We start from the raw sequence: 19,552 nt of genomic DNA, 5'->3' as shown, positions 1-19,552 counted from the left end.
CCGATGTACACAGTTCTAGAATACAACTAGGATACAACTTCAGTTTAGCAATCAAACTTGAAAACTATCATACATACTCGTATATGGATTTGAATATATTTTGAGTAAAATTTTACATTTTTATGTAGGGCCCTGCTGGCGAAGACGGTCCCAAGGGCATCTCTGGAATTGATGGTTGTGATGGTAAACCTGGTCAGCAAGGTTTACCCGGTTCACCGGGCCTAAATGGTCAGCGTGGTCCAATAGGTAAACCTGGACCACCAGGACCTACAGGTGATGCTGGTGAAGGTGGTATCAATTCGAAAGGTACCAAAGGTAATCGAGGTGTCCAAGGTCCCGATGGTGTTGACGGTCAACCTGGATATATCGGCATGAAAGGTTACAAAGGCGATATTGGCTATCCTGGCATAGAGGGTTCAAAAGGTGAACAGGGCTTTAAAGGTTATAAGGGTGATATGGCAGAACCCGCGAATTTACTGCTTTTCGGTGAAGGTCAGCTCGGCGAAAAAGGTGAACCCGGAGATGGTGAAGAATCTCCACTAATTATTGGTGTAGCAATAAAAGGTTATAAGGGTGACCAAGGCCCTTTTGGAATGACGGGTATTACTGGTGCGACGGGTGAAACTGGCGAATTGGGTAATGATGGTTTACCTGGCCAAATTGGTGAAACTGGCGAACCGGGTGAACGTGGAAAACCTGGTAAAGCAGGTGAACCTGGTATTCCTGGTGAGAAAGGTGCTAAAGGTGCCCCTGGCTATAACGGTCTCGATGGTGAAGATGGTTTGAAAGGAGAAGTTGGTGATGACGGTTTCGATGGCTTTCCCGGTGAACAAGGTCCTACTGGTCCACCTGGTATTTATGATCCCAATTTGGATAAATCTTTTCCTGGACCACAAGGCCCTCAAGGTGATATCGGTCCACTGGGGAATCCAGGCCTTCCAGGCATACCCGGAAAGCAGGGTCGTCGCGGTCCATTTGGTCCTGCAGGCCCCCCCGGCGATAGAGGTTTAGATGGTTCACCCGGTCGTCGTGGTGTAAGTGTTATAGGAGATGATGGAGATTACGGTTATATGGGAGCCCCTGGACCTATGGGGCCTCCTGGTAATCCTGGCCTTACTGGACGACCAGGTCAAGTAGGACAACCCGGGTTAAACTTGATGGGCCCTAAAGGTTTCGCTGGAAGGTTAGGTCTACCCGCTCCAAATGGTTTCCGCGGAGATCGTGGTGAAGTTGGATTACCTGGCGATAAAGGTGAACCAGGTGATGGTGTCAATATTGTTGGTCCTCCTGGCTTTGAAGGTCCACCTGGTATACGTGGCCCACCGGGTGTCGATGGTAATCCTGGGTGGCCAGGTGAGTTCGGTGCTAAAGGTATTCGTGGTGACGATTGCGGTATATGTCCAGCTGGCCCCAAAGGCACGAAAGGTATCCCAGGTGATACGGGATACCCTGGTGTACATGGTGCACGTGGTCCTGTAGGCTTAACAGGTGAGCGTGGTCCGAAAGGTTGGCCTGGTAGTCCCGGACCACAAGGTCGAATAGGAATTCCTGGTCTTCCTGGAGCCAGTGGTGGTATGGGTCGTCCTGGAAATCCTGGCCGTCCCGGTTCTCAGTATCCAATTAATAACATCGAGAAACCAGAGAGAGGAGATCTTGGGGAAGCCGGCGAACGTGGTGAACAAGGTGTAACCGGTGATATCGGTTTCAATGGTAGACCTGGTATACGAGGATCCAAAGGCGAAACTGGACTACGAGGAGATTACGGTGATATGGGACGTCCAGGCAAAGACGGTTTTCCAGGAAGACCGGGTCGTGATGGTAAACGTGGTCTTGACGCTTCAATGCCCAAATTTTATTTGATCGGTGAATCTGGACGGGATGGTCGCATGTAAGCTATCTCAATAATTGACATTCTTTAATATTACAATTCTAAGTCATGCTTTCTATTTTTTAGAGGTGAACGTGGCGAACCAGGCAGTGAGGGACCAAAAGGTGATAAAGGTGAACCAAATCCCGGCCAAATATACGATAACAAAGGAGAAGTTGGCGATGTTGGTTTAATTGGTTTGGTTGGTGATAAGGGATTTAAGGGCTTAAAAGGCCAAAAAGGAATATATGGATTAACTGGCGACATTGGCTTGACTGGCCTTACAATTCAAGGTGAAGTAGGTGCAAAAGGATGGCCTGGATCTACTGGAGATTACGGATTACATGGAGTTTCTGGAAATCCTGGTCTGAATGGTTTACCTGGTCTAGATGGCTTAGTTGGCCTTAAAGGTTACCGTGGTGATCCCGGACGAAGTGTACTACCTGGAGAAATTGGACCCGATGGAAATCCAGGCATTAAAGGAGAACAGGGAGACATTGGGTGGCCTGGCAGTCCTGGGCCCGCTGGTGCACCAGGTATTAAGGGTGTGAAAGGTGCGAAAGGAGATTTCGGCGAATGGGGCATACAAGGTTTGCCTGGTAATAAAGGTCCACGTGGTGACTACTTGGTCGGTTATCCTGGTCGCGAAGGAGCTCCAGGTAGAGATGGAAGAACTGCTCCTCATGGAAGGAAAGGTGAAAAGGGTGTGACGGGTTCACTGGGATCTATAGGAGTACAAGGTGCTAAAGGTAGCATTGGATACCCAGGACTACGAGGTCGCTTTGGTGACCAAGGAAGGCCTGGAGAACCTGGACAAACCGGCAGCCCAGGTTGGGCTGGAATACCTGGTGAACAAGGAGATCGTGGTGATATCGGTTTCGACGGTAGAAACGGTGATAGAGGACCACGTGGTGCACTTGGAAACATGGGGCCGAAAGGTAGTTACAATTCTTTAACAAGTAGCAATATAAAACGTCATCTTATTTATTTCTAGGTCAATCTGGTGATGTTGGCCCAATCGGACGCCCTGGAGCTCCTGGAATTCCAGGCCAAAGAGGTGCCGTAGGAGATCGAGGTATACCCGGACGTATTGGCTCTAAGGGTAATGCAGCATACAGTGGCATTAAAGGTGAAATGGGCGATTCAGGTTTAAGAGGACTACCTGGAAATGATGGGCTTCCCGGTGTTCCGGGTGAACGAGGTCCTGTTGGCGACTCCCCAAGTGCATTAGATGGTCTACCAGGATTAAAAGGAGATGCTGGCATTCCCGGACGTTATGGTTTGAATGGCTTAAAAGGACAAAAAGGTGGGCAAGGAGACTTCGGCTTAATGGGACGTGTGGGGGAGCAAGGTGATAGGGGAGATATTGGATTAGCCGGATATCGTGGTCGCAATGGGCTACCTGGAAGAAAAGGTGTAATTGGAGAAGTTGGAATGACTGGTTTCGTAGGTGCAAAAGGTGAATCTGGTGATGCAGGTTACTTCGGCTTACCTGGTTTGGTTGGCGATAGGGGTGATGTCGGTGAGGCCGGAGCTATAGGAATTCAAGGTGAGCGAGGAGATGAAGGCTACCCGGGACGACCTGGTGTATTGCTACGTGGATTCGCAGAAAGAGGTGATAAGGGTGAACAAGGCTTCCAAGGCGCGCCAGGACCTATTGGTGCATATGGTCCCGACGGAGCCCCTGGTTATCCAGGCCCAAAAGGAGAACGTGGTGATATTGGCATAAGTGGAGCTGCTGGTCTGGATGGATATGCTGGTGTCAAAGGAGAAATGGGAGATAAAGGTTATCCCGGAGTAACTGGTCCAATCGCTTCATTTATCGAAAGAGGTGACAAAGGTGAGCCCGGCTATGATGGCTTCCCTGGACGCCCAGGTCGTTTGGGTCCTAAAGGTGCACCTGGCGAACAAGGCGAATATGGTGAAAATGGATTAATTGGTTTGCCAGGCATTTCTATAGTTGGACCGAAAGGTCAAACTGGAGATGCTGGTTACGCCGGCCCCCCAGGCCGTAATGGTTTGAATGGTAGGACCGGCCTTAAAGGAGAACGGGGTAATGATGGCAATCAAGGTGAACGTGGTGAAATAGGCTTTGCTATTCGTGGCAGAAATGGTGACGTGGGTGATATCGGTCTATTAGGAGCAAGCGGTAACGATGGACTTAAAGGTGAGCAAGGTGATCAAGGATATCCAGGACGTCCGGGTCCGTTTGGTTTGCAAGGACCTCGTGGACCACAAGGTGATGCCGGTTGGAGTGGTGTTGATGGCTTGAATGGTCTTGAGGGTATCAAAGGTGAACCAGGAATTACATATGATTTTAGCTTTGCGCGTCCTGGTGATCGCGGCGAACGAGGACTTGATGGTTTCAAAGGCCAAATGGGTGACATCGGTGAAATTGGTGAAGCTGGAAGCATAGGTCGTCGCGGCCTTAAGGGTTACCAAGGCGATCAAGGATTCATGGGTTCTATAGGTCTTGATGGTCCAAAAGGTGAGCAAGGAATGATCGGTTTGGAAGGTCCTCCTGGCCTTACCGGACGACCTGGCCCTCAAGGACCAGTTGGCGCACCTGCCCCACCACCACCATTACCAAAGAGTCGCGGTTTTGTATTTACTCGTCACTCACAATCAGTATCCATACCAGAATGCCCGATCAATACACATTTGTTATGGGAAGGTTACTCTCTTGCTGGAAATATTGGCAGCAGTATGGCCATTGGACAAGATCTGGGGCTGTCAGGTTCCTGTATGATGCGTTTTACAACAATGCCCTATATGTTCTGTGATGTAAATAACGTATGCAATTATGCGCAAAACAATGACGACAGCTTGTGGCTTTCCACTGCTGAACCAATGCCAATGAACATGGCACCGATACAATCTTTCGATCTGATGAAATTCATATCACGGTTGGTACAATATACCCAATATTTATTTTTTCTGTTACATTTTTTAATTTATTAATTTATTTTTAATAGTTGTGTAGTCTGCGAAACGACAACGCGAATCATTGCACTACACAGTCAGAGCATGAGCATACCAGACTGCCCGAATGGCTGGGAAGAAATGTGGACCGGTTACAGTTATTTGATGGTAGGGAAATGCAAATCAAGAATTTATAAGATTTTTCCCATATTATTCCGATTCTATTCTCATAAATAGACTACAACTGATAACACTGGTGGTATTGGTCAGAGTTTGGTATCGCCCGGTTCTTGTCTAGAAAATTTCCGCACCAATCCGGTTATTGAATGTCATGGACACGGTCGCTGCAACTATTATGATCCTCTCGCTTCTTTCTGGTTGGCGGTAATTGAAGAACACGAACAGTGGTTACAGCCAAGGCAACAGACTTTAAAAGCAGACCAAACAAGCAAAGTAAGCCGGTAAGTATCCGTTATTGCAATGATGTGCAAAATATGTGAATATTCGAATGACTTCATAATTTTACAGTTGTACTGTTTGCCGTCGCAAGAATGAGTCTTATCTTCGACGTAGCTCGACCGTGAGCGCTACCGCAACTGAGTTCCGTCGTGGTCCAGAGTCACGCATTGTAGAACCATCGCCCATTCGTTACAGGCCATCGCCTTACCGACCGGTAAACCGACGTCCGGTACCAGGCGGTCGCCCCAGCTATTATGTGGGCTCGACAATAGATCGTAATCGCGCAAGTCGCATACGACGCCCCCGAGAAGACACGTACGCGCCGTAAATCCATAACTAACCGTGCTGCCATTCTCTTACAAAGAAAAATAGTTAGAAGCTTACTTTTTAATTAAAACAAAGTTTTTCATAAAATTAATTACTGCATAAAATAACAAGAATCAGAACTTGAGCATATAAATAATGAAAATATGTATGTATGTAACGTTTACGAATAAATCTTAGGTTATGTGAGAAATGCCTTTCAGTGCCATTGCGACAAAATAGGAAACTTTTGTGAAATCTTCCAACGTCCTTCTCTTTATTTTTTATATGTACTATCATTCATGCACATGGACATACTGAAACAAGTTTCTGACGATCTTATCCGACGCATATGTTTCTAAGTATGCGTATATGGCAGTAGTGTCAGATTAGAAAAGTGTTGAAGTGATTGCAGCACTTTAAAAAATAATTATGAAAAAAATCATAAGAAACGAAAAAAAATTAAATTTCGCACACCAAATACTGCCGAGCATGCGTTAATACTTTTTATAGAAAATATATTAAAATTGTTTAATTATAGTTTTATGCAAATAAAACCAAATACAAGCCAAATTAATGTAACTTAACTATTTTACTATATAAAACCATTAATGTAAATAATTGTAAAGATGAAAAAATAAAAAAAAACAATATATTTTGTGAGCCGACGTGTTTAATCGCTTAAGAACTTATCCCAAACTGGCAAAACTAAAACGTTTTCTGAGTAATCACTATGTGAACCTTAGTTCATTTAGCCATCTCTCTGTTTAAACACGAACTAGAATGTTCGAGCAAGCAAATAATTGCACCAATATTGCGATATTGTTGTTTTTTGCAGATACTCAGCTGACCCTGAGCTTACATATTTATATTTGCAACATATTTGCGTCGCACATGATGCCTTGCTATACTGCCGCAGTGATTGAGAATCGGACATTTTCCTAGTCCCTCATCGATCTGAAATTGTTCATGCGACCATTTCTCCCCAAGAAGCTGCTCATTTGTCGGAAAAGATATCTTATCAAAATTTGGCATGCGTTATTATCTAAAGCAACCATACAATCTCTAAACAAATTGTTGAGATCAGGCCACTATAGCATATAGCTGCCATCCAAACTGAAGTATTAAAATCTAGTTCTTGTATGGAACCTCTGGTATCTGCAGCCGAAACTAGCGTTTTTTCTTGTTCAAATTATATATCACCGATGATTTCGAAATAAAATCGAAGTTAAGCGAACTCGGATTCCACCACTTTTTGTATTACTTGTTTATCATTTTAATACTAAAGTAATATTTGACAAATAAGTTTATTATAGTTTATTTAGGTAATTTATTTTAGGTATTTGCAAATTTTGTTGACACTTCACAACGGCCAAAATCTGGATATAACTACAAAATGACAAGTACGTAGTTGAACTTAAAAGCAAACATAGAGACATCTAAACTTAAATTAAACGAACTTATCTTGGGTACGACTTCATTGTTAATATTTGCTTATGGTATTTAACAATCCCCCACCAGTCAATACTAATTTATCAACAAGTCTATTTTATAAATTCTGCAAAACTAACTAAAACTCTCAGCACTCCCCACAATCGAATCTAAATATAGAAACATACTTAAAATACTCCATGTTCGGTTTCGTAGTTACTCTCTTAGTTGAGCGAAGTTCGTATGTGTTGCGCGTAGGCATGGTCTAATTATTATTTAACAAAGTCTGGATTCTCTTGAATTGTTTCTGTGAATTGTAATTGATTGTCTATAATCTGAAAGAGTTCTTGAGGCGCAGGTATACGTCCTGTCTGCAATTTAGACCATACCGGCACATCATTGAGGGAGATTTCAAACGCTCCAGAAGCGACAAGCTGCAAAAAAAGTCGCCAGAAACAATGAAAAAGTCAAAAATACGTCTAAACGTTCTTAATTTATGCTTACCTGTCCCTCAAGCATATTCCCTACGAAAAATACCATCATGCAGGCGTACAATTTATTATCAAGCAAATGCTGCCACCAACTCGGAATTCGTTGCCCAAATACACCGAAAACATCAAACGAGGAAACAATCACTACGATAAAGAGGATTTTTGCAGCAAATACGATTCGCGATAGGTACATGTTGAAGCCGGGTGGATCATAATTGCCCCCGTTTACCGTAATCTGTGGATACCTTTCCGACAAAATGTTAACATAATCCTCAAAAGCTTTGCGATAACCACACGAGTAACTAAAACATACAATATATATCTTATCAAGCACAAAGGTCTCTTAAGGTTAATATATTACCAGTATAAAAATGTCATTGTGGGCCCTCCAACATTTTGACCAAATTTTGTAGCGGGTATTTCTTTTTCTGCTGCATCTACACCAAAGTTTATATTCCCCACCAAGAATAAACAAACAACGATGCAAACTCCTAGCGTTATATTTTTTCCAATGACCATTGCCATCTTATTATGAAATTAACAATTATTTCACTTCCAATTAAATTCCGCACCTTCGTCACTTTTGATTGTAATTGGGGATGTTAAAATACCTCATGTCGATATATCAGCAAAGAGCATTACTTTGTAATCGATTGAAAATTTATCGACTATTTAATTGACATTTATTCGACTTTCATACCCTATACAATTTTGAATATTCTTAAAATCCCTTCGTTTGCTGAACCACGTACGTAGTTTTGTAGTGTTCCTAAAATAGTGTTGACATCAGGACCTAAGGATTTTACTGCAAAATTCCAAAAAAATTGTGAAACGAAATTGTCGTTTTTTCCATTTATATATTTTAGTCGGCGAGAACAAAATGATAAGAGGTTTTAACTCTAACATAATAAAATAGGATGTATAATTTTTCGCTAAAATTCATCTACACATTAATTCGCAAAGTAAATATTAAAAGCAGTTATTTAATAAGATTTACCAGCATAATGGCTAAATAACAAAATATGATTCAAACGACTAATTAGTTAACAATGATGATTCATTTATTAGAGATAAATCAATTTCGCCAATTCCCATGTTATAAACCAATTCCGGCTATCACTGTGACGGTACTTTTCATGTAAATTAACAGGTACATAAAGCCTATGGCATATGTATAAAGTCAGTACGGATTTTACTCGCGTTTCCTTTCAACAGCTGTCAATTTATAATGCTTCTACACTGTTCCTTTGGTACAAATAATTCTATATAAGTATAATCACCTAACAATCCATTAAAAGTATATTCCTTAATTATGCCGATTATATTTGTATGAAAAAAAAGCATTTATTTATTTTTGAGTCGGTATAATTACTAATAATATCTAACTTCAACCACTCAAATTCATATACTGTAAACATTTATTTTAATTTAGCACCCACAAAAGCGCAAGTATACATCTCTTTATTTCAATTTAAGAAATTACATTTTTGCTCAATTACTTAATTAAAAACTAAACGATTATATTATTGTATAAAGTAAGAAAACTCAGGAATCCACACACGCCATGTAAAAAATAAATCTAAAACTGATTTGCATAGACTTTTTTAATATGAGGAAGATTATTTAAAATTATGAAAAAGCATAAGAGCTACATCATCTCTTGTATATTTAATTATATATATATATATGTATATATGTGTATTATGTTTTAATATTGAGGAGGACGTGGAAATGTGTCGTTTTTTTATTGGTGCAACTCTTTGAACGCTTTCAATTCTACGTACGTTAACTTCTGTCAGTTAGATTTTAGTTTTTATTTCGCTTGTTCGTAATTCTGTTGAAGAATTTATTTTTTAATGAATTTGAACGATTCCCGCTTCAATCAGCTTCATTATTTTATCAGCTATCGCCGGGTTTTGGAGATGTCTAAAAATGCGAAACATAAATATTATAAACGAAATGAAAAACTTTTAAATTAATTTTTAAAACTTACTCTTTAGCCGCTTTCGGGTCGGTTTGCATTTGATCCAGAATAACGCGCATTGCTGGATCCTTTAGAATTTGTTGTACCTCTGGGTCTCCTAAAGCGTTCTTCATCACATCCTCAGGACTACGTTGATACGAAATCGAACACTGGCGGTAACCTTCGAGCGCTTCAGCGTTTTGTGGATCGATTTCTAAGGCTTTGAGGTAAGCTGACGAAGCTTTTGAAGATTTTTGCATACCCTATGGGATTGTTAAAAATGTAATCATAAAAATTATTATTTATATTATATACATTGAGTGACAACAAACCTGTAAAATTTTGCCCTTTCGAATGTAACCTTTGATAAACTTGTCATCCAATTTTATGCAAGTTTCACAATCCTTCAGTCCCAGATCAAAAGCAGCCAACTTGGTGTAACAAGCGGCACGATTGCTGTACAATTTCGGATCATCGGGATTACGTTTGATAGCTTCTGAGTAATGTTTTACAGCATTACTATAGTCACCCTTCTTGAAGAATTCATTCCCCTTTTCTTTTTCAACCTCAGCTAATTCAGGGTTAATATAAGCGCGCCTCTCTTCCTCCTTAATTTTAGCTTCCACTTCACTGAGCGAAGTCTTAATCTCAGGCGTACGATGTTCAGACATGGCCTTTTCGAAATACACTTTCGCCTGCTTATAGTCCTGCATTTTACGGTATGAATTGCCGATACGCGCCAGCGCTTTAGCAATTAATTTGAAATCCGCACGGTTTTCTCGACCAATTTCAATGCCCATTTCGCATTCTTTTATGCACTCGTTATATTGTTTACGTTCAAAATAAACGGCTGCTATGTTGTTGTAAAAAGTTATATCTGTAGGATCGTGCTCCAAAGCAGCTTGGTAATGTTTCAGTGCTGTTTCAAAATCTTTCTTTTTGTAAGCAGCATTACCAGCCTCCTTTTCTTTCTTTGCAAAATACTTTTTGCGTTCATCTTCGTTCATGTCATCCACATTCGGCTCTGCAGGTTTGGGGGGTTCAGCTGGCTTAGGCTCAGGAGCCTTGGGTGGCGGTGTCTGTGGGTCCACATCCATGGGTGTTGGAAAACGCCCCGACATCGCCTGTAGTACAGTGGCAGTGACTTCTTGAATACCTTGTTGCAATACCGCATTTTGAGGATCATGTTTTAAACCTGCGGTAAATATTAATCGATAACTTTAATTTTTTCTAGCATACTACCAGTGTAAACAAGAGCCGGTTAATTATAACCACATACCCCTACTACATTATGACTCAGTCTGCCACTTACCTTCCTCATAAGCTTCCATAGCAGCCCGATAATTTTTCAGGCCTGCGGCTGCTGCACCTTTACGTGAGTAGCCCTTTGGCCATGTTGGGTTCAAGGATATTGTTTTCTCAGCATCCTCTAAGGCTTTATCATATTTACAGGCCTTCGCATATGCAGCAGATCTGTTGCTGTACAACACATGATTTTTATTATCTAAATTAATGGCTTCAGTGTACGCTGCAATAGCTTCATCAAAATTATCTGCATTAAGTGCACGATTTCCTCTTTCCTTAAGTTCATTCACCTAAACAGAATTATAAGAACAATGATGAGTATTCACATTATCATTTATAAATAAAATCACTTTAATCTTTTTAATGGTGATTAAATTACCTTTTCCATTTCAGATATTACTAATTTCTACTTTAAATCCTTCGCAATTCAGTAACACCACAAAACTATATATCAATATATTCGTTTTATGCAATTTTAGTATTTCACTTGAAAAACGTGCTGCTTTTAATTTCGAAGCCTTTTGTATTCTGCGAATATGAACTTGGGAGTATTCTAGAAGTTAAAAGAAACACACCGAAATTATAAATGGCAGTAAAAATTTTATGCCAGTGTTGCAACTGTCTGACTACTTCAAGTTGTCATTTAAAATCCAGCTTTCGACTTACTCAATATAATACAATAATTATTTATATATTTTGGTTTTAGTATGTTTTATTGCACTAAAAATATATTTTATAAACTGCAATTCAATTGATTAGGAAGTTTCGGGTAATCAGGTATACATGTTTTCAAACATTCAACATTTTTCAAATATTTAAACCATATAAGATATTTAAAAAAAATTAGTTAGTAATTATATATAATAAATATTTGTAATCCATTTACTAATAAATATTCAAACATAATATCACGTACCATTATTAACAACAAGGTTTTGTTAAAATTTCGTTAAATACTATTTAAAACTTGGCACGAGTTTGTAAATTTGCAACACTGTTTTGGCATCAGTATTACCAACCTGTAAATACAACTCCGAAAGATTCACAAGTAATATTGACATTTGTCAAAAGCCGATGAAGCGGCCATATAAAAAGTAAGTTTTCTTTTATTAATTATCATTTGTTAATGTATCCTAAACTGTGAAAGTAAAACAAAAAATATAATTTTTAGAAATAGGTTGTTTAAAGTTAAAATTGGGCTCAATTATTGAAGCGAAGCTATTTAGGAAGGAAAGTATACAAGCATGGCTGAATATCTGGCGTCCATTTTCGGCACCGAAAAGGATAAGTGAGTATGACCATGTTTATGAAGTGAACCAAGTTTATTTTTAATTTGGTGTTCTTCTTGCAGAGTAAATTGTTCATTTTACTTCAAAATCGGTGCATGCCGCCATGGCGACCGTTGTTCACGTATTCATAATAAGCCAACGTTTTCGCAAACCGTGCTACTCCAGAATCTTTATGTAAATCCCCAGAACTCGGCCAAGTCGGCCGATGGATCACATTTAGTAGCGAATGTTTCGGATGAAGAAATGCAGGAACATTATGATAACTTCTTTGAAGATGTTTTTGTGGAGTGTGAAGATAAGTATGGCGAAATCGAAGAGATGAATGTTTGCGATAATTTAGGAGATCACCTGGTTGGTAACGTGTACATTAAATTTCGTCATGAACAAGATGCTGAAAAGGCGGCGAATGATTTGAATAATCGTTGGTTCGGCGGGAGACCGGTATATTCAGAGTTATCACCTGTTACTGACTTCCGCGAAGCTTGTTGCCGTCAATATGAAATGGGCGAATGTACACGTTCCGGGTTTTGCAATTTTATGCATTTGAAACCTATTTCAAGAGAACTGCGAAGGTAAAATATTAAAATAAAATATTAAATAGCCAGTAAATATATAAAATTTATATTTTCAGATATCTTTACTCTCGTCGGCGACGATCACGTTCCCGTTCACGTTCCCCACGTCGTCGTCGTTCTCGTTCACGCGATCGACGCCGTTCACGAAGTCGGGAAGGTCGCGGTGGCGGTGGCGGTGGCGGTAGTGGTGACGGTCGAAAAGGACGCTATTGAATGAGAAATGCACCAATTTTGTTGTAATGTTTTTAGATTTCGAAGTGAAGTGGCGGGAAGCTGCTTTTATCATCCAGATGATATCCTCTTTTTCACTATGCATTCAGTCAAATTAATCTAATAAAACGACGATTTCCTAGAACTAACTCTTTATTGATAATGTAATCTATATTAACATATTTATTGTATATTAGAATTCTGATTAATTTCCGGGTGCTGTTCTGTGCTTTCCATATCCTTGAGTTGCTTTGTTAAGTCGATTTGCTTTTGCAGGAGATATGTATTCTCGGTTTTGCGACGTTGTTGACGCTCGATATCGCGGACGACGCCTTCATGGAGGCGGGCACTGTTAAAACAAAAACATTAAACATATTACAAAATTAAATTCGATTATGTACAATTACATATAAATATATGCTTCATATATTCGCAAGCGGTCGTAATCACACTTACCGGTCGCTGCTCTGTTTGTAGTGTACATAACCAATAACACTCGCCGAAAATCCAACGGAAAGAGCTAAAGCTATTTTAGCACCAGCAGACATTTTGACCTTAATTTAATTCAATGAAGATTTTGATTTGGTTATTGGAACGGTTAATTTTGAATAAGAAAGCGCCTCAATAGAAAAAATAAATTGTAAGAGACTTGGTTGGAAAAAAGTTGAAGGTATGCTTCAAAACAAAAGTCAGCTGTAAGTGTTGCCTACCTAACCATGCTTCTGTGTGATTACAGAAAAGGGGGAAATTTTAAGGCGCGCAATGGAGCAGAGGTGGTTTTTTTATACCCTTAACAGAGTATATTAAGTTTGTGATGGATAACACCCTGAAAAAAACGTCGAATACTTTCTTAAGTATATTATATATAAGCGATTGGCATTTAGCCATGCAGACAAAGGTGGAATAAAGGAGGAAGATAAAATATTAACATTCAAATTGAATTACATTGAATTAGTTGAAGTTGAATAAAATTTAATTAGTTTGCTTTTGAAATGGCTCGTTTGTTTGGCAGTGGGCTTTAATATTTCACACAGTATGCTTGATAGAACCTTATATGCGATGTTGAGGAGGCTTATCCCACGGTCTCACTCTCTGATGCATGCCCCTTATCAGTTCTCCGCCACCGTATTTGAATAGCTCGTCCGGCAGTTCATTGGCCTCGCCGCATTGTGGTTCTTCAGGCGAATAATTGCTATTCGAACATCTTCATGTACGGGGAATGGAACATCTGCTGGTCTTATGCTTTCACTGCAATTCAACAGACTGGAAAAGTGTTCCCTCCATAATTTTAGTGTGCTCAGGGCAATTGTCACTATGATTCGTACGTTCCGAGGTAGGCAGTCTGTTTTCTATCCATTGCGGCACGGCACTCCTCATGGTACCAGCTGTTCTTTTGCCTTTTCCGAAAACCAATGGTTTCGTTTGCAGCTGTACGTAAGGAGCTTGAAATGTCGTCCCATGGTCCCCTTATACCGATTTGCTGATGAGTGCTCTCATCAGTACAAGTGCAAGTCGGCAGAAAATCGTTCATCTGTCTGTAGTGATTGCAGCTTTTCGACGTCGAACCTTCCTTGAGTTTGTTGATGTCAGTTTTTTGTTGCACAGTGGCGGGGTGCGTATCTTGGCTGAGCGTACGCACATCTAAAACACTAGAGTCTTCCGTCAATCACAACATGATTGATTTGGTTGGTGACTTTTCGATCCGGAGACAGCCAGGTAGCTTGATGAATTTTCATATGCTGGAATCTAGTACTACAGATAACCATATTTCATGCCCCGGCGAAGTCGATCATCATGGAGGCTGAGTTTACTGACCGTTTTGCGAAAAATACCTTCACTGGCTCCCTCTGGTGTTTAAGTCGCCAAGAATGATTTTGACATCGTGGCGAAGGCAGCTCTCATAGGTGTGCTCCTAGCGCTCATAGAAGAAATCTTTGATCACATCGTCCTTCTCTTCCTTCGGGGCGTGGCGCAAATCAGCTATATTTTGAAGAACTTCGCTTTGATGCGGATTGTGGCTTTACGTTCATCCACCGGGTTGAAAGCCAGGACTCGGAAACGGAGTCTCTCTCCTACCATGAATCCCATATCGAATTCGCGCTTCTTTTTTATGACCACTCTCTATCGATCGTACTGTGAGAAAGATTAAAGTGAATTGAATCTTATCAGTGTGGCTTTAGGCGTGGAAAATCAACAACCCACCAGATATTCAACATGCGCAGAAGATCGACGACGATGGCTGTGTAAAGTGACGTTGAGCAATACCAAAAGCTCCGTCAGGTAAGGACCTCCCCGAGCCGTTCGATACCAAACGAAGTTTCAGACAAGACGACTCCCTATCGTGCGACTTCTTTAATCTACTGCTGGATAAAATAACTCGAGCTGCAGAGCTGAATCGAGAAGGCACAATCTTCTATATGAATGTAGAGCTGCTGGCCTACGACTATGATATTGATATAATTAGCCTCAATAACCGCAACGTTAGTTCTGTTTTCTCCAGCCTGGATAAAGAAGCGAAGAGTATGGGTCTGGTTGTGAGCGGGGTCAAGACGAAATATCTCTTCTCATCAAACAAACGGTTGTCGCGTTCGTGACTTCACTCGCATGTCTGTTGACAGTCATAACTTTAAATTTATAGATAATTTCGTATACCTTGGAATCAGCATCAACACCACCAACAATATCAACCTTGAAATCCAAGGTATAAGCACTCTTCCCAACAGGTGCTACTTTAGAATGAGTAGGTAATTGAAAAGTAAAGTCTTTTCGCGACAAACAAAGACCAAATTCTACAAGTCGCTCATCATCCCCGTCCTGCTATATGGTGCAGAGGCATGGACGATGACAGCATCTGATGAGTGGGCGGATGAAAATACTCCAGCTCTGAGAGTATTCGCTAGGGGAACCAGAGGAAGAGGAAGACCTTCACTCCGTTGGAAAGATCAGGTGGAGAAGAATTTGCCTTTGCTTGGAATTTCCAATTGGCGCCACTTTGCGAAAAGAAGAAACGACTGACGCGCTGTTGTTAACCCGGCTATACCCGCGTAATCGGTGCCTACGCCAGTAAAGAAGAAGAAATTCATATTGCTTACGCACTTTGGTATCTATGTAGTTGACAATTTTATTTACTTTTGACAATACCTGACACGTAACCACTTTCCTAATTAAATAGCTACTCCAAGAAATGCGTGCGTTGCGTGCTGGTTCACCTAAATGTGGATAGAGGTCAATGCAATGTGAAGTTGGTTATTGATATTTTTTACTTTGAAATTATTAGGTTGTGCTTGGTTAAGTTCTATTAAACATTACTGGAAGTAATAATAATCAAAGAATATTTTAAAAATGTAACCCATAAGTATTAAGGAAAAAACGGTTGGCACCAAATCCGAATTCCAATAAGCACACAGTTCTTATTTATTGACACATTTCCAATAAGCAATAAATTTTGAAACTAAGAGACACTAGGAAACTTTGTTCGCAGTAACTCGTGCTCGGAAGTGTTGCGATGAGGACACACGAAGGACACCGAGTTGCTGGTGCTCGTGTAACATTTTTTGTGTTCTTCTAGGTAACAGTTCGTTTAATAATATATGTATCTAATATACCGTTAACATCGACATATTTACATATGTGCCAACAGACATGCAGAATATACCTTTGTTTGATAATACATTTACTGATTTCGTATAAGCAACCATTTGATAAAAATATAATAGTGGATCATTTACCTTAACTTATAATTATAATAATCAATTATCACTTCTCAAATTGCGTATATATAAATATATGTATATATATGAAATTAATATCAACTGATAAGCTTGACCGATGGTGATGAACACAACCATAAACAGCACATTAGCGAATAAAGTAAGTAAGGAAGAGCTAACTTCGTGTGTAGCCGAGCACTTTATACATTCGTTGGCGCAAGATCTTATAGAAGAAATGCTGAAAATTTTTTAACCACATATGTCTTTCCTACCAAATTCGAAATATCCGGAAATCATTTATTCGCGTCGTTATTTTCAAGTATATAATTCTTCATCTATCTTGATTAGTTTTCGGCCTGCAAATAGCTGTTAAGGTAACCAAATTGCTATACTCTTTGCAGCATGTTGAGAGAGTATAAAAGTTCTAGTATGAAAAAGTATGACATATATGATGCTCTCATTGCAATTCTAACCGAAAATATATACATACTAGTAAATGTTGGAAATATCCGAGACTATCTTCAATGAATTGCTTAAGGTTGCTAATTCAGCAAATCTTATTTATGAGAAAAAGAAAACGAATTAAAAGCCAGTGATATACGATGGCATGGACAAAGGCAGTTGCTTCTTTTTATTACTGTTGTGGAGTATCCGTGACGTTACGCACTCTGAATAGGGTTTCACTCAATAATTTTAGAACTAGAGACCACGACAATTTCGTTCCGTTATACACTGATTTGTTGTTCTTGTTTACCAAATAACCCAATAACTATGTTTAGCGGTTTCATTGGGTTCCTCGTGTAAAAAACAACTTTTTTTTCAACAATTTTTTCTCATATGAAAATTAAATATGTATTTTATTAGATTTTTATTATTATTTCAAACATACACTACTATCAAAGAAATTCTGAAATTTTTAGAAAATAATACTTTAAACTCGGCTATTGCGACGCCATTTCTGGCGAAACTTTGGAAAAAAGATGCGCCCGAGTTGGCAGTATGACTCTTTACAGGATCATCATTTGCCAGACATTTTTACAAAAAAATGAAAATTATGTTCACTGAAATTTTTACAAAAAAATTAAAATTATGTTCACTGAAATTTTAATTTTTTGGTAAAAATGTCTGCCAAAAATCCAATTCTCAGTTTTTTTCGCGACATTTTATTTTTCAAATAGTTGTAATCGAAAAAAATCCTTCGTTCAAAACTTTAAGAATTGTATCTCAAAGATCTATGAAAAATTGCATGAAGATCGGCTGTGTAGTTCTCGAGAAATCGTGCCAACCGACTTCAAAAGCACAGTTTCGAGAAAAACGCGTTTAAAGACAGCGTACTTAGCCTAGCTAGCCTTGAGCACACTAGCTCTCAAGGCTGTATCTCCGAAACTAATACTCGAATCAACTTGAATTTAGGATAATATTATAGAGGTGTTGAAGAATAGAAGACAATAAAAATTCGATTTTTTGAAACCCGTAAGCCCATGTAACCCTTAAATAAGCTTATGAAAGCTTACATTCGAGAGATATACATAGGTATGTATGTATGTGCTAGTTTGATCTGACCCAACAAAAAGTCGATGAAAGCCCAGTCTGGTTATTTTTACAGCACGATGAGATTTCCAAAGCTGCACCTGTTGGCGTTTAATGAGATTATATTACAAATTTATGTTAATTATATATTTAAATATATATATTGCATATTGATTGGGTGGCATAAGTACTCTGATCGGATATAAAATGCTGACAATTCTACATACATACCTTTTACAAAATTATTTCATATTTTTTCACCGCCCTTCCTATAAAGGGCGCTTCCTGATAATAATGACTAAAGCAATGCCTATATATACACATACATATGTAAGTATATATATACATATGAAAAAAGTAGCAGACTGCAAAGATTACAGATTACAAAAATTATATTATTTTTACAATAAAAGAACAGGTTTGGCACGAAGTTTGTAACACACAGAAGGTAATGACAGAGCTCCTAAAAAGTATACAATGTATACATTGTGAAAAAAGGTCCCGGAAGTTGTAATTTAAGTTCCCCGGGTAAATGATATTTCAAAACAAAAAAAATTTATTTTGCTAAGTTGGTAGGACTGTTCTTAAACTATGGCAAATTTGAGCGCGATCTGTCAACCAGTTTGCTTACAGCAGCTGCTTAAGTCGGTACATCTTAGTAGTAGTGGGTTGTGATTTTTACAATGAATCAAAAATATCGAACACAGAATTTTTCTCAAATGTTGTATTTCCAACAAAATTTTGTGTGCGGAATGGTTGTAAATGTTCGAAAAGGTTTACGGTGATGCAGTTTTATCAGAAACATAAGTCTACGAGTAGTACTAAGCCTTCGAAGACGGTCGAGAGATCGTTGAAGGCATGCCTTTGTTCTGAACGGCCTTGGAACTCTTCAACTGATGAAAATCTTAAAAAAGTGAAGGAGCTTGAAAACCGTCAGACAAGTGTTAGAGAGATGGCAAGAGAGACAAAAATAGCTCGCTACTTTGTTCGAATGATTTTGGTGGATTATTTGGGTATGAAATGCGTTCTTACTCGACTCGTCTCGATAAAGCTGATTTTTTTTTTGAAAAGGGTATCGTAAACAGGTCTCTTTTGACATGCTTAATCGTGCGAATTTCGATCCCACACTCATGGGGAGCATTATAACTGCTGATGAGACATGGGTTTATGAGTTTTACATGCAAATAAGTTAACAACCATCGGAATGGAGGAAAAAAAACGAGCTGAAACCAAAAAAAAAAAAAAAACACTTCAAAGCCGTTCAAAAAATAAGGTGATGCTCAGGATTTTTTTTGTATATTCGTGGTTTGGTGCATCATGAATTTGTTCCGGAAAGGCAGACGGTAAATAAGGAATTCTTTTTGACAGCATTGAGACGTTTGCGAGGGAACATCCGTCGAAAGCGACCGGTTTTAGGGAAGAATAATGCATGGATTTTACACGATGATAATGCACTATCCCATAAGGGCACGATTGTGTCCGAATTGAAAGCCAAAA

General features: G+C 39.4%; 5 protein-coding genes across 5 annotated transcripts in view; 2 read left to right on the top strand and 3 right to left on the bottom strand.

Annotated features, from left to right (window-relative positions):
• LOC120767462 (collagen alpha-5(IV) chain) overlaps positions 1-6,214 on the top strand; it is a 44,736-nt gene extending 38,522 nt beyond the window's left edge. The window contains exons 4-9 of the mRNA XM_040093545.1: positions 129-1,888; positions 1,955-2,805; positions 2,862-4,773; positions 4,843-4,957; positions 5,027-5,250; positions 5,318-6,214. Of these exons, the coding sequence (XP_039949479.1) occupies positions 129-1,888; positions 1,955-2,805; positions 2,862-4,773; positions 4,843-4,957; positions 5,027-5,250; positions 5,318-5,576 (5,121 nt within the window). The 3' untranslated portion in view covers positions 5,577-6,214. The remainder of the gene's footprint in view (positions 1-128; positions 1,889-1,954; positions 2,806-2,861; positions 4,774-4,842; positions 4,958-5,026; positions 5,251-5,317) is intronic.
• A 639-nt stretch (positions 6,215-6,853) lies between these two features.
• LOC120769416 (thioredoxin reductase-like selenoprotein T homolog CG3887) lies at positions 6,854-7,998 on the bottom strand. Its single transcript, XM_040096396.1, has 3 exons — positions 7,835-7,998; positions 7,487-7,775; positions 6,854-7,416 (listed from the first exon to the last, which is right to left on the bottom strand). The coding sequence occupies exons 1-3, from the start codon at positions 7,996-7,998 to the stop codon at positions 7,255-7,257; spliced, it is 615 nt and encodes a 204-aa protein (XP_039952330.1). The 3' UTR covers positions 6,854-7,254.
• Positions 7,999-9,293: 1,295 nt separating this feature from the next.
• Positions 9,294-11,394, bottom strand: LOC120768008 (stress-induced-phosphoprotein 1). Its single transcript, XM_040094434.1, has 5 exons — positions 11,121-11,394; positions 10,749-11,031; positions 9,769-10,631; positions 9,467-9,699; positions 9,294-9,399 (listed from the first exon to the last, which is right to left on the bottom strand). The coding sequence occupies exons 1-5, from the start codon at positions 11,127-11,129 to the stop codon at positions 9,327-9,329; spliced, it is 1,461 nt and encodes a 486-aa protein (XP_039950368.1). The 5' UTR covers positions 11,130-11,394; the 3' UTR covers positions 9,294-9,326.
• A 263-nt stretch (positions 11,395-11,657) lies between these two features.
• LOC120768009 (splicing factor U2af 38 kDa subunit) lies at positions 11,658-12,960 on the top strand. Its single transcript, XM_040094436.1, has 4 exons — positions 11,658-11,835; positions 11,913-12,029; positions 12,093-12,602; positions 12,662-12,960. Exons 2-4 carry the CDS (start codon positions 11,986-11,988, stop codon positions 12,816-12,818), a joined length of 711 nt encoding a protein of 236 aa, XP_039950370.1. The 5' UTR covers positions 11,658-11,835; positions 11,913-11,985; the 3' UTR covers positions 12,819-12,960.
• On the bottom strand, positions 12,951-13,585 carry LOC120768010 (protein PET117 homolog, mitochondrial). The gene is made up of 2 exons (XM_040094437.1): positions 13,272-13,585; positions 12,951-13,164 (listed from the first exon to the last, which is right to left on the bottom strand). Exons 1-2 carry the CDS (start codon positions 13,361-13,363, stop codon positions 12,999-13,001), a joined length of 258 nt encoding a protein of 85 aa, XP_039950371.1. The 5' UTR covers positions 13,364-13,585; the 3' UTR covers positions 12,951-12,998.
• Between the last annotated feature and the right edge of the window lie 5,967 nt (positions 13,586-19,552).

The sequence above is a fragment of the Bactrocera tryoni genome, chromosome 2 (genome assembly GCF_016617805.1).
Source record: "Bactrocera tryoni isolate S06 chromosome 2, CSIRO_BtryS06_freeze2, whole genome shotgun sequence".
Classification (NCBI taxonomy): Eukaryota; Metazoa; Arthropoda; class Insecta; order Diptera; family Tephritidae; genus Bactrocera; species Bactrocera tryoni.
The sequence above is the reverse complement of the archived record's forward strand: the minus strand, read 5'-3'. Positions and strand labels throughout refer to the sequence as shown.